The following is a 12,513-nucleotide window of genomic DNA, read 5'->3' as shown; positions in this document are numbered from 1 at the left end:
AGGCACACAGCTCCTTGCACTAGGTTTGCTGAACTTGTCTCAGTGGTTTTAAGTATTTTTTATTTCAACCGTACCTAGAGACTCCAGCTGAGAGTCCATTAGGTGCTGTCTGTAAGTACATGGTCCCTACCTAGAAAAGCTTCAATTTAAGGCAGAGAGGATGTGAGAAATAATGATTTATTATCCCCATTTTACAGGGGGAGGTTCCTTAATCTCCGGGGTCACAGAGGAAAAGCCAGTGATGGAACCCAGATCTCCTGAGTCCTAAGCTAGTTCCTTAACTTCAACACCATCCTCCCTCTTCACCTGTAGGCATCTGATGACTTCCATGTTATTACCCTTTGGCTACCAGTTTAAGAATTTGGGGGCTGAACCTGCAAATCCTTACTCAGCTGAGTCACCTGTACTTGAAGACAATGCCATTGCTGGCATGAGGAGGGAGAAGCCACTTGCCTAAAGGTTACTCTGAACACCCAGGGTGAAACCCCCCTCCCACTGGAGTCAGGGACCACACTCTTATTCACTTCCATAGGATCAGGCTTTTCGCCCATACTGTACACTTATTTCACGTAGACCAGCTAGCCAACTCTCTCCAGTCCTTTTGTGAAGGTGATTACTCCTGCCGTACCTTGGCATGACACAAACTAATAAGCTGAACACCGAATACAGTGACACGAACAAGCAATCGATAAAAGGTACTTTAAATACCAAATAGATCCACGCCAGCAAAGCCTATCCCCGACTCCCCACTTCTCAGAAATCCAGGCACACAGCCCGTGGGGGGCTCTACAGGGAGTCCCGTTCTCCCAGCTCAACAATCCCAGGGAGGGGAAAGGTGCAGGGTGAGGAGAGGGGGTCCCAGGCACTTGCCTCCTCCCTGCGGTGTGTGCGCGGAAGGGAGTTGCTTGGGAGGATGGGCTGTGGGCATCGGGCACCCTTCCAGCTCCAAGGCTCAGAGGCACAGAGCGGAGGCACGCGCTGTGTGGCGTCTTAGCCGGCCCCTCACTCTCCTTCCTGCGTCTCCCTGGCGCTCCGGGAGAGGGCCGAGCCCCAGTTCGCGGCTGGCGCTGCTAGGTGGCTGGCTGCTCCCAGCAGCCGGGCAGGGAAGCTCCGTGGCGCGGCTCATCCCCGCTCGCACGTAGAGCGGAGCGGGTCGGGCGAGGACGGGGGCGGATTCACACACACACACGCAGCAGCGGCAGTTTCAGGCGCTCCGTCCATCTAGGGCGCACATCTTCCATCTCCCTCCTCTTCCAGCGGCTGCTCTGGCGGTGCCTCCCCCTCGCCAAGCCTCCATCTCCGGCCGGGGCTGCCCCCCTCCTCCCCAGCGCGCGTTGCTGGGCTCCGGAGCGCCGCCCGAGGCGGGCAGAGCGCGGCTGCCCCAGCTCCGGAGCGGCGAGCGCGGAGAGCCCTGGCCCGCCAGCGCGCACCCATGCGCTAGGGGAGCGGAGCGCACAGCGGGGAGGCAGGCGACGGCACCGGCTGCGGAGGAGGATGCGGGGCTCGGGCGCCCGGGCAGGGGCAGCGGGGCTCGGCTGCAGCGGCGGCGGCTCCCCGGCTCCCCTCTGGACGTGTCTCCTGCTGTGCGGGGCGCTGCGGAGCCTGCTGGCCAGCCCCAGCAACGAAGGTGAGAGGCGCGGGGGGGACGGACCCTGCCCCGGGGCTGCTCGCCGCCGCGGGAGCCGGGGAGTGACTCGGGCTCTCTCGCGCTGGGTTGGTGGGAAGGGACTGGAGCATCCCGCCGGTGCCCGTGTCCGCGCCCTGCGCCTGGGGGAGCACCTGGTCCGCTCCCGGGGGGCAGGCGACTGCGCCCCCTTCGTGCTCTCCAGCCCCCTGGTCCCGCTGGCCAGCCCCCGTGCCCCTCACAGCCTCCTGGCCACGGCTCCCTACCCTGCCCCTCGCCGTCTCCGGGTCCCCTCCGCCCCGTGCCCACAACTCGCCCTGACCCTCCATTCCCCGGGTACCCCCAGAGCTCCCTTTCCCCAGCCCTCCACCGCCCCCCAGACACAGCGCCCTGCCGCGTGCCCACAACCCGCCCTGCCCCTCCGCTCCCCGGGTCCTCCCAGAGCTCCCCCCTACCGCCCCCCACATAGCGCCCTGCCCCGTGCCCACAACCCGCCCTGCCTCTCCGCTCCCCGGGTCCCCCCATAGCTCCCCCTACCTCCCCCCACATAGCGCCCTGCCCCGTGCCCACAACCCGCCCTGCCTCTCCACTCCCCGGGTCCCCCCATAGCTCCCCCTACCTCCCCCCACATAGCGCCCTGCCCCGTGCCCACAACCCGCCCTGCCTCTCCGCTCCCCGGGTCCCCCCATAGCTCCCCCTACCTCCCCCCACATAGCGCCCTGCCCCGTGCCCACAACCCGCCCTGCCCCTCCGCTCCCCGGGTCCCCCCATAGCTCCCCCCTACCTCCTCCCAGACACAGCGCCCTGCCCCGTGCCCACAACCCGCCCTGCCTCTCCGCTCCCCGGGTCCCCCCATAGCTCCCCCCTTCCGCCCCCCACATAGCGCCCTGCCCCGTGCCCACAACCCGCCCTGCCCCTCCGCTCCCCGGGTCCCCCCATAGCTCCCCCCTACCTCCTCCCAGACACAGCGCCCTGCCCCGTGCCCACAACCCGCCCTGCCTCTCCGCTCCCCGGGTCCCCCCATAGCTCCCCCCTTCCGCCCCCCACATAGCGCCCTGCCCCGTGCCCACAACCCGCCCTGCCTCTCCGCTCCCCGGGTCCTCCATAGCTCCCCCCTACCGCCCCCCACATAGCGCCCTGCCCCGTGCCCACAACCCGCCCTGCCTCTCCGCTCCCCGGGTCCTCCATAGCTCCCCCCCTACCGCCCCCCACATAGCGCCCTGCCCCGTGCCCACAACCCGCCCTGCCTCTCCGCTCCCCGGGTCCCCCCATAGCTCCCCCCTATCGCCCCCCACATAGCGCCCTGCCCAGTGCCCACAACCCGCCCTGCCTCTCCGCTCCCCGGATCCCCCATAGCTCCCCCCTGCCGCCCCCCACATAGTGCCCTGTCCCCTGCGCACAACCCGCCCTGCCCCTCCGCTCCCCGGGTCCCCCCATAGCTCCCTTCCCCAGCCCCCCTACCTTCCGCCCCCAGAGCCCTGCCCCGTGCCCACAACCCCCCCTGCCCCTCAGCTGCCCGGGTCCCCCCATAGCTCCCCTTCTCTAGCCTCCAAGACACACACAGCGCCCTGCCCCGTACCCATAACCTGCCCTGCCTCTCCGCTCCCCGGGTGCCCCCATAGCTCCCCCCTACCGCCCCCCACATAGCGCCCTGCCCCGTGCCCACAACCCGCCCTGCCTCTCCACTCCCCGGGTCCCCCCATAGCTCCCTTCCCCAGCCCCCCTACCGCCCCCCCCCAGCGCCCTGCTCCGTGCTCACAACCCCCCCTGCCCCTCCGCTCCCCGGGTCCCCCCATAGCTCCCCCTACCTCCCCCCACATAGCGCCCTGCCCCGTGCCCACAACCCGCCCTGCTCTCCGCTCCCCGGGTCCCCCCATAGCTCCCCCCTACCGCTGCTTCCCCCCCCCCCCCCACCCCCAGCGCCCTGCCCCGTGCCCACAACCCGCTCTGCCCCTCCTCTCCCCGGGTCCCCCCATAGCTCCCTTCCCCCAGCCCCCCTACCGCTCTGCCCCGTGCCCCCCAGCCCCGTGTCCTCCCCCCCCCGGCCCGCAGCTCCCCGAGGCTCGCTCCGCTCTTCCCGGCAGCAGGCTCCCGGGGCCGGCAGCCCCCTTCCCCGCTGAGCGGCTGCGGGCGGCGCGGCCGGCTGTGGCCGGGAGTCGCGGGGCGCCCCGCGGGGCTGCGGGGCTCTGGGCGGCTCAGGCAGGCGGCTAAACCCTGGCGCCCCTGTGCGCGGTGCGGCGTGTGCTGTGGGGCTGGGGGTGCAAGTCCGGGGTGGTGTGTCTGTGTCCCGCTGCGGTGGCGTGTGTGTTTGTGTTCCACGGCGTGTGTGGGGTTGTGTGTATGTTTTGTCTTTTGTGTGACGCTGTCTGGGTGTTTTGTGTTTGCTTGTGTGCGTACGTGTGTCGGGCTGCATGCTGTGCGTTGTGTATGTGTGTGTTTTGTGTTGCGCGGTGCCTGTGTTTGGGCTGGGCTGTGCTCTGTGTGTGTGCGTTGTGCTGTGTTAGGCTTGTGTGGTTGTACTGTATGTTTTGTGTCGTGGGGCTGGACTGGATTGTATGTTTCCAGCCAGACGCTTACAGTCTCTCTTTAGTGTCGCATCGAAATTACCCCAGCTCCAGAGCCCAGGAATTAGCCCCCGGAGTAAGGCTCTGAGACCCCAGCGCCTAAACAGAGCTGCCAGAGCAGTACAACAAAAATCCAAACCCAAATTAGAGCTAAACAGGCCCACGAGGAGAGAGGATGGGAGTAGGAAATACCTTTCCCCCCTAAAGATATTCATTTATTTCTGGCGCATTTCAAATGCTGTCCAAAGTTTATTTACTTTTTTTAAAAAGGTGCGTTGTGCAAGAAGGAAAAAAAAAAAAAACCCACCTCGGGGAAATGAGAATATAAGAATTGTTACCCCATAATACTGCAGCAAGCGGAATGGATACTTGTGCTGATTATTGCTGACAATTTAAAAGTTTCATCTGCTTGAAGTCAATATGTAAAGACATATGACATGGTTTTCCGATTGGCAGGGATGCTTTCCAGTTTTTCTTTAAACCTGTTTTTCGATTTTTGGTTTTTGTTTTTTTTTTAATCCGCAAGGTAGATCATATTGAGGTTTTTTGTTGTTTTTTGGATCCACATGCAGGTTGTAATACACAAACTTTCGGGCCAAGAAGCCTGCTTATAAACCAAGCTTATTACACACAGTGATTTATTAGTGAAATTCCTACAAGGGGGGAGGAGGGGAAAAGGCACAGCGAGGTTTCAGAGCTGTGGCCTGAGGTAAATAGCTTGTCATAATATATTTTAGAAAATGGGATTAATGCAAATCACAGAAAAATATACAGAGGAAGGGACAAATGCATTGTGGTGGCTGTGAAGTTATGGAGTGCTCAGGGCTAGAGAATGCATAGATTAGGGGAGGGTGAATGTTTCCTTAGATTTCTCTTCGACAAATCAATCATTATGGATCCAGTCTGCAAACATACCCATGCTTGTGAATAACTTCATTGGGACTACTCACTCCAGTAAAGTCAGTTGGATTGCTCTCAAGAGTAAGCTACTCACTGGGTGTTTATATGAACGGTTTCTAAGTTGGGAGTATGTTGTTTTGTTCTGGTTTATCATGATTTGCACTGATCTATTAATAAACAGAGAGACAGACACTTTGCACCTGCAATCTCTTACTCACACATGGTCCTTACGCATGTGCGTATGTCCCACTGGAGTCAAAGGGATGGCTGCAAGTGAGTAAAGGCCACTTGTGAACAAAAACTTGCAGGATCGGGCCTCTGTTGTATGATAGAATACTGGAATTTTTTAAAGGAAATTGCCTTGTTACATGGTTTAGTGAGATCTTTAGAGAAAGAAGAGATGGGGGAATATTGCAATAAGTATTGACAGCACATGGGTTGGCTTTATACTGTCTCACTCTCTTCCCCCTTTTATTCACAATCTTCAACTTTTATGCTTTTCATAAGCCCAGGGCAGGAAGTGAAGTCTAGAGGTGGACCTGAACTTATTCAGCAAACAGCCACTCTACCATTTGTAGATTTATTTGTAAACAAGCATTATCTGACAAGTGCTTTTCACAGCATGGCTTCTTGGCCAATTACTGCTGAACAGTTCTACTTTGAAAATGATTCACCCTGCAGTGAATCAAGGCTAATTCATTAGAGCCTCCGTTGCTAAAGTCCCTGTGCCATATGCTGTTGACACTTGTCAACAGTTTGGTTTTGAAAAGTTCAGTGTTGTTTCTCTCAGCATTCAAGGTGCATTCTGGGGGACAGAACCTCAGCTGGTGTGAATTGCCATCCCTAGCTCAGTTGACTTCAATCGAGATTTGAAAATTTACACTAGCTGAGAGATCATAGGTTTATTTGTAGCCAACTGTGGGGAGGAGGGGTTGGACTTCTTGAAGATGGGAGGATAAAAAAGTCAGTCAAGTTTTCCTTGTTTTGTTTTTTGTTTTGTTTCCTTTGTAATTTTGTTTCTGCTGTGCCTAAAAAAGAACTTGGTCAGCAAAGAATGTGTACCACTTGGCTGTGTTAGCGTAATCGCTTTTATTTTCCAGTAACAATTGTGAGAACTTTATTTCCACATATCTTATGAATCAAATGTTAGTACTGAGTTAATCTTAAACTGAACTTTTGTTTTAACTGCGGTGGTATTGCTAGGTAGGAGATGTGAAATCCATACCATGCACTGTGGATTGTGTTTAGGCATCACAATAGAGGTGGAAGGGTTTGTGAAAATTTTGTTTGAAATATAGGCCAATTAAAAAAAAATAATAATTAGGCTCCTAAATCCATATTTGAGCAAAATAGCTGAGCAGCCAACAACTTCCATTGTTTTCAACAGGAGCTGTCTGGGGGCTAAACACACTTTCTAATATGCCTAAATATGGGTTTAGGAGGATAAAAGTAGACACCTGATTTAAAAAATTTGGCCACAGTTTCTGTTATAAGGAGAGGTTTCAGAGTAGCAGCCGTGTTAGTCTGTATTCGCAAAAAGAAAAGGAGGACTTGTGGCACCTTTAGTCTCTTAGGTTAGTCTCTAAGGTGCCACAAGTACTCCTTTTCTTTTTGTTATAAGGAGAAAACCATTTTAGTAGCTGTCATCCTATATCTTAATCTATAACATGTAGTAAAGGAAGAGGGCTCAGTACAATGGCATCTATGAGTCATCGTGTAACTATTACTATTGAACTCCTTTGCAAATTTCACGAGTTAAAATCCTATTATTTGTATTTTTTCCCCTTCTAATAATATGCAATCAGAAATTCAACTCTATTGAGACTATTCAAAGGCCACTATTTCAAAAGCAGTCCTTTACATTAAATGCATTACCCGTGACATATCCTTAGAGAAATGACTTCCCCTGAGTTACAGTCATGCATGTTTTATTTTTATTGACTGAATGAATATACTGGGCTGGAGTTATTTTGCACAGCGAAGAATACTGATAGCAATTAATCAGAAATATGTTGCCTGAGGCTGTAAGACAACAATGTTAACACAGTAATTGCCTGAGTTATGTTTTTCTGGAAGCTGCTTGATGCCAGAGTTGCTACATGATTGAGATACCATGTTGAGAGGCACAGAATATGAACCCAAATAGATACAGCCCACACAGGAACATAATCTCCTCTTTTTTTCCCTTGGCAGTAACTTCTGAACCATTACGTGACGTTAGGGACTGCATTGTATTCGACTTTATTTTTTGCACATCCTTAATGGTAAAAGTGCCCACAATTTAAATTCTGTCATAAGCTTTAAGGTTTTTGGAAGTGACTTGGCTATTTTTTTTTTTTTTTTTTTTTTAAGGAATGGTTTGGTTCATGTTTTCTGTAAATCTGGATTGATTTTCAGCTCTCATTTGGAAGTAACCCAGATGACATTAAAGTGTTTTATGGGCAGATTTTCAAAAGACTTGTGTACATTTTCTGATTTTTTTTAATAATATATCACAGCTATCTTATTTGCATAATGACCACTAAAAATAAAGAATACATTAGAACTACTCAGCAGAAATAAGTGATGATCAGACAGTACTGTGACAACTGCTAAGTAGATTGTTAAATGAATGAAAAGAAAAAAACCCAAAACCATTTCTTTGAAATAATGACAATGTGGCTTAAACAGACAAAAGTAGAAAATTCAAGATTAAGGTCAACTCTTCATCCTTAACTTATCTCCGTCTGTTATTTCAGTAATTTTAGAACAGAGTAATAGGGTTAACTTGGAATTTCCAGGGATTTGTCCGTTTTACATAATTATAGTTTGGAGGATTTATCTGGCTGGATTTATTTAATTGATTCATTTATAGTTTAATTTTATTTATTTATTTATTTATTTATTTATAGGGACAGCGGGAGCAGGCAGAGTTAGATGAAGGTTATAAAATGCACATTGTTTACTCCAGAGACTGGAATGGTTCTAGCTGTTCTAAGGTCTTAATGGAGTATGTATTATCTGATAGTGGCAGAACTCCCACTGACCTGGCCCATTGGGTAAATATATATTTGGGTATGTTATCAAAACGTATATATTTAACCAGTTAGAACTGTCTTTTAATGAGCGTTGAAAAGCAACCGAAATCTGTATTATATACTTCCATTTGAAGCTATTCCAATCTATTTGGTAAAAAAATGGATGTAACCAGGTTTCTTAAAAAGGTATTACTTACATAACCAGTACAGTCTCCGCTTCATAAATCACATAGTCAGACAGCTCTTACATTATTTTAACAATGCTATAGACTGGGAAACTATGCAAGCTGGTGATATTTTAATGTGTGTTGTGTAAAAATAGATATCTAACTTTGGAGCCATTCCAGTCTATTAATAAAGTACATATTACCAGCTTTTAAAAGTTATATACTCTTCAGTGGATGGCATTGGAACCGGGTTTTTTTTATTTCTTTCCACAAGAAAAAAATTGGGCCCAATCCTGTGCATTGATTTACAAGAATAATCTTTGTTCATGCAAGTAATCCTGTCGATTTTAAATTGAGTTCAATGGGACCGCTGATTTGAGTAAGGAGTAGTCAGAGGAAAAAAGGTTTTCAGAATCAGGTCTTTAAACATCTCTGTCAGTTTTAGCTTTTTCTTTTCAAAATATTCAAAGCAATTATACCTTGTTCAGTAAGAATCAAATACCAGTTTCAGTTTTAAATCAAATCTTTTTTTGCTTTAAATATACAAAAAGCAATTGAAACATAGCTTTTAAGTATGACTTTCAAATGAGGCAACTTATGAATGATGTATTATGTATTTTTCAAAATACATAACAGTTGACCCCAAGATTGCATCTAAACCAAGTTACATCTTAAAGCATGTTATCACAATGACTATAAATATATGTAAATAGGCAAAGCATCTTATAATAGAAACATTGACAGACCTTCCTCCTATAGTATCATACATGTTGACACCATGATTTGATGTATAAAGCAGCTATTTGTGAATCAAGTTACAGTTGGATAAACTGACAGGTATTCCCAGTAGGAAACTGCAGAGTTAGTATGGTTGGCCCTCATCCCCTCTTATGTAACATTTAAAACCATAATATTGTATTCATCTGCATGCCTTCAATTTCCTTTGTGTGGTGCAAATAATAAAATTAAATTTTAGGTCAGCCAAGGAAGTGTTTCTGTAATTATATTTTGCATGGATTGCAAAATGCTTTTACAAATATTTTAATTCTCTGAAAAAAAGAACAACTTTCAAGAAGTGTTCAAGAAGATGCAAACAACCAGATCAGTTTATTTTATGCCATGAGCCATGTCATGTTAATTTTTATTGTGCAGCCAAATAAACTTGTGTAAGTAAAATCAAAAACCGGTGCCCAATGTTTGATATGATTCGTTCATATGATGTGTTTCTGTGACATTAGTTAATGAATTAAATCTTAGGGCCGCATTCTCCTCTTGCAGCAGTTTTCCACCAGTGTAACTCCAATGGCTTTAGACTGAAGGGACTCCACTGAAGCCCTAATCCTGCAACGTGGTTTGCTAGCACAGAGCCCCTGCACGTGAGTTGTTGGGAGTCTACAAAGGCACAGAAAGGGGTCTATGCTAGTGTACCACAATACAGAATTTGGACAGAAGTGACCTGAGAATCAGGCCCCTCAAAGTCAATATATGTGGTTTTTGAATTGAAGCTTGAAGAGTTTACTTCTTTTCTCAAAGTTCAAGACATTTGAGGCCTGATTCCCTTCTTTACACCAGGATAAATCCGTTAACCTCTGTGAGGATTTATTCCTGAATTAGACCATGTCTACATACAGACTTGCACCAATTTAATTAAACTGGTTTAATTAAATTGGTGTAACTTCTGTGTGGACAGTCTTTCTTTGATTTAAGAGTGGCTTAGTTTGGTTTAGCTTAAATTTGCTCCTGATTGATTTAAGCTAAACCAAACTAAGCCACTCTTAAACCTAAATAAGAGTGTCCACACGGATTTATGGAATCAGTTTACATTCCCACATCTAGCTTAATTGGTGCAACTCTCCACTATAGGAGGCCCTGATTCAGCAGTTCATCCCTGTACAGCAAAGCACGTAAGTACATGCTTAATGTTAAAGTTTGTACCTGCTTGAGTGCTTCACTGAATAGGGAGGGAGTTAAACGTGTGCTTAGGTGCTTTATTGAAATAAAGCCTCACTCTGCTGTGAGAGGAAAATCAGCCCTTCTTGCAATCGGGGTTCTTTTGTCCCTCGTTTACAAAACCTAAAATCAAATTTCCCTGCATAAGGCAAAGGAAAAACGAGTGTACGAACCCCAGGTAACGTTTCCTTAGGGTGTTGAGTCCTGAACGTTTTCTTAACCATACTACAGGGCTCTGTTTCAGGGCAAGAGTGCTGTTTAGAATTCCTTTTCAATCAATGCTTCACCTTTGTAACCCTTATCAGCAGGCTTGGAAGGATTTGATTTTTATTGGTAAGTGTCGATTTCACCACACCCACACAAACTGATGACTGAAATTTACAGACAGGCAAAGTAAGAAATATGCTGCTTGAGAACTTAGAGTTGGATGTGTGGATATTTACTCTGTATATTTTGATATGTAATGTTGACAATTTGTGTTTCAATGGTTATAAAGCTTTAACGTTTTGAATCTCAGCATCTACTGTCATTAAATAATTGTCTGACCCCAGTGTAAACATTTCCTGCCAGCGTGAAAATTTACATTGATAAAAATAGAGAAAAATGCTTACAAATAAATTATAAAATTAAATAAAATGTTATCCAGTGAAATTATATATAAAAATAAAATTCTGTCAAGCCTACTTATTGGGTAAACAAGGAATTCACAAACCTGACAATTTCCTGTGCTTACCCCAAATTCATTTTTTGAAATCATTTTTTAATCCGAGGCCGGCTATCTCATTAGCAATGTGTGCCTGATCCTGGTTTAGCGAGCGCCGGAGTTGACTCAGACACAGGAGAACTTGACCAGCAAGCCATTGTCTGGATTCAAATTGTTACTTTTTTTTCCTCCTCAAAAATGAAACATTCCGTTGTTATAATTAGCGTCATGCTACTTTCATTGCATTAGTTACGTCTGTTTTTCTTGTGAAACTGGATAAGCAATTTGACTGTCAACGTAAATGTAAGAGAAACATGCAAAAGTACCCGTCTAATTGAATTCAGCTAAAAACCTGGGAGAGGTTGAGGTGTTCTTCATTTGCTCATACCACTCTTGTCCTCATCCTTCCCTCTTGTTTGTGTGCCCAGCTGAACCATTGGATGGCAAGCTTTGCAGAAGAGAAAGCGCTTGGCTTTTCTGCAGCTTTCGCAAGCGGTTGTATTGGCAGACTTAAGGGCTGGCCCTTCAGTAGCTAAGATCTCTAGTTCTCCTGGTTGTTGGCTTTCTTTGACTAACTTTTGACTTAGCCATTTATTTTCTGTGCATGCGGGGCGAATGAAATAGTGAAATAATTGTGGGATGTAAGCCAGAAATTAGCAGCGCTATTTGTTTCTTAAACAAATCACAGCTGAGGGTAATCACTGATCTGAAGTAATTACATGACCCCCTTACTGCAGAATCTGAGCACCTTACAATCCTGTGGAATATTTACCCTCACCTCACCCCTCTGGGGTAGGGCAGGGCTGAGTTCCCCATTGTACAGATGAAGAACTGAGGGATAGAGAGAATAAGTGACTTGCCCCAGGTCACACATGGAGCTGGTAGCAGAGCGGGGAATTGAACCCAGGTCTCTTGAGTTGAAGGCTAGTCCCCTAAACACTAGACTTTCCTTCCTCACTGTAAGTCTAAACATTTAAATTCTCAAGGGACTAGAGAGCGGCACAAGCCACCCACCCTTAAAGCTAGTCTGGTGACGTCACTGGGTTTGATGTTCTGTGCTAATCTTTCCTGGGTTATGCGATAAGTTCAGAAACACAGCCAAGCTATGACAGCTTTGTACCTCTTGCTGCCACAAAGCGACGATACATTTGGTGCATCAGGGCAGTGGAGAATGTCCCTCTGTGTAGGGAATGCTCTAGTGGCCTCGGGGTGCTGTAGCCGCTACTTCTCCTGGCAGCTGGCACGGGGCTGTGGCCAGGCAAGAAGGGGTGTGGCTGAGACACTGTTGCATCTGTCTGATCCAGGGCTGCCAGAACATCCTCTTGGTGCCCCCAGCCTGCTCTAACTTCCACCAGGGACAGGACCGGGTCCCTGGTAGTCCCAGGATTGTGTGCGTCTGTGTAGGGGGAAAGGAGTGGGACACAAAAGAGTTTTAGAGCCACCTTTACCGCCTTCTCACTGGGCCTGTGCTAGGTCTGATAACCTGGCCTTTGCATTTTGTTTTTCCTTCAAAGAACTGAGTTGTTTCCTTTAACTGGGATGATGCTCTCAGTTGTTATTCCCACATCCAGTAGGCATCCACTTTATT

The 12,513-nt window shown here is 48.4% G+C and overlaps 1 protein-coding gene across 14 annotated transcripts in view; it reads left to right on the top strand.

Annotated features, from left to right (window-relative positions):
• The first annotated feature begins 869 nt into the window (after positions 1 to 869).
• The window catches only part of EPHA5 (EPH receptor A5), a 378,282-nt gene continuing 366,638 nt past the window's right edge, over positions 870 to 12,513 (top strand). For 3 of the 14 annotated variants that reach the window (XM_037896589.2, XM_037896580.2, XM_037896578.2), the window contains exon 1: positions 886 to 1,627. In XM_037896589.2, coding sequence (XP_037752517.1) covers positions 1,495 to 1,627 — 133 coding nt within the window. In that variant the 5' untranslated portion in view covers positions 886 to 1,494. Of the gene's footprint in view, positions 1,628 to 12,513 lie in introns of all 14 variants that reach the window. The other 11 variants (XM_037896588.2, XM_037896587.2, XM_037896586.2 and 8 more) reach the window with 6 other exon arrangements.

The sequence above is a fragment of the Chelonia mydas genome, chromosome 4 (genome assembly GCF_015237465.2).
Source record: "Chelonia mydas isolate rCheMyd1 chromosome 4, rCheMyd1.pri.v2, whole genome shotgun sequence".
Classification (NCBI taxonomy): Eukaryota; Metazoa; Chordata; order Testudines; family Cheloniidae; genus Chelonia; species Chelonia mydas.
This window is presented reverse-complemented; position numbering and strand designations above follow the sequence as displayed.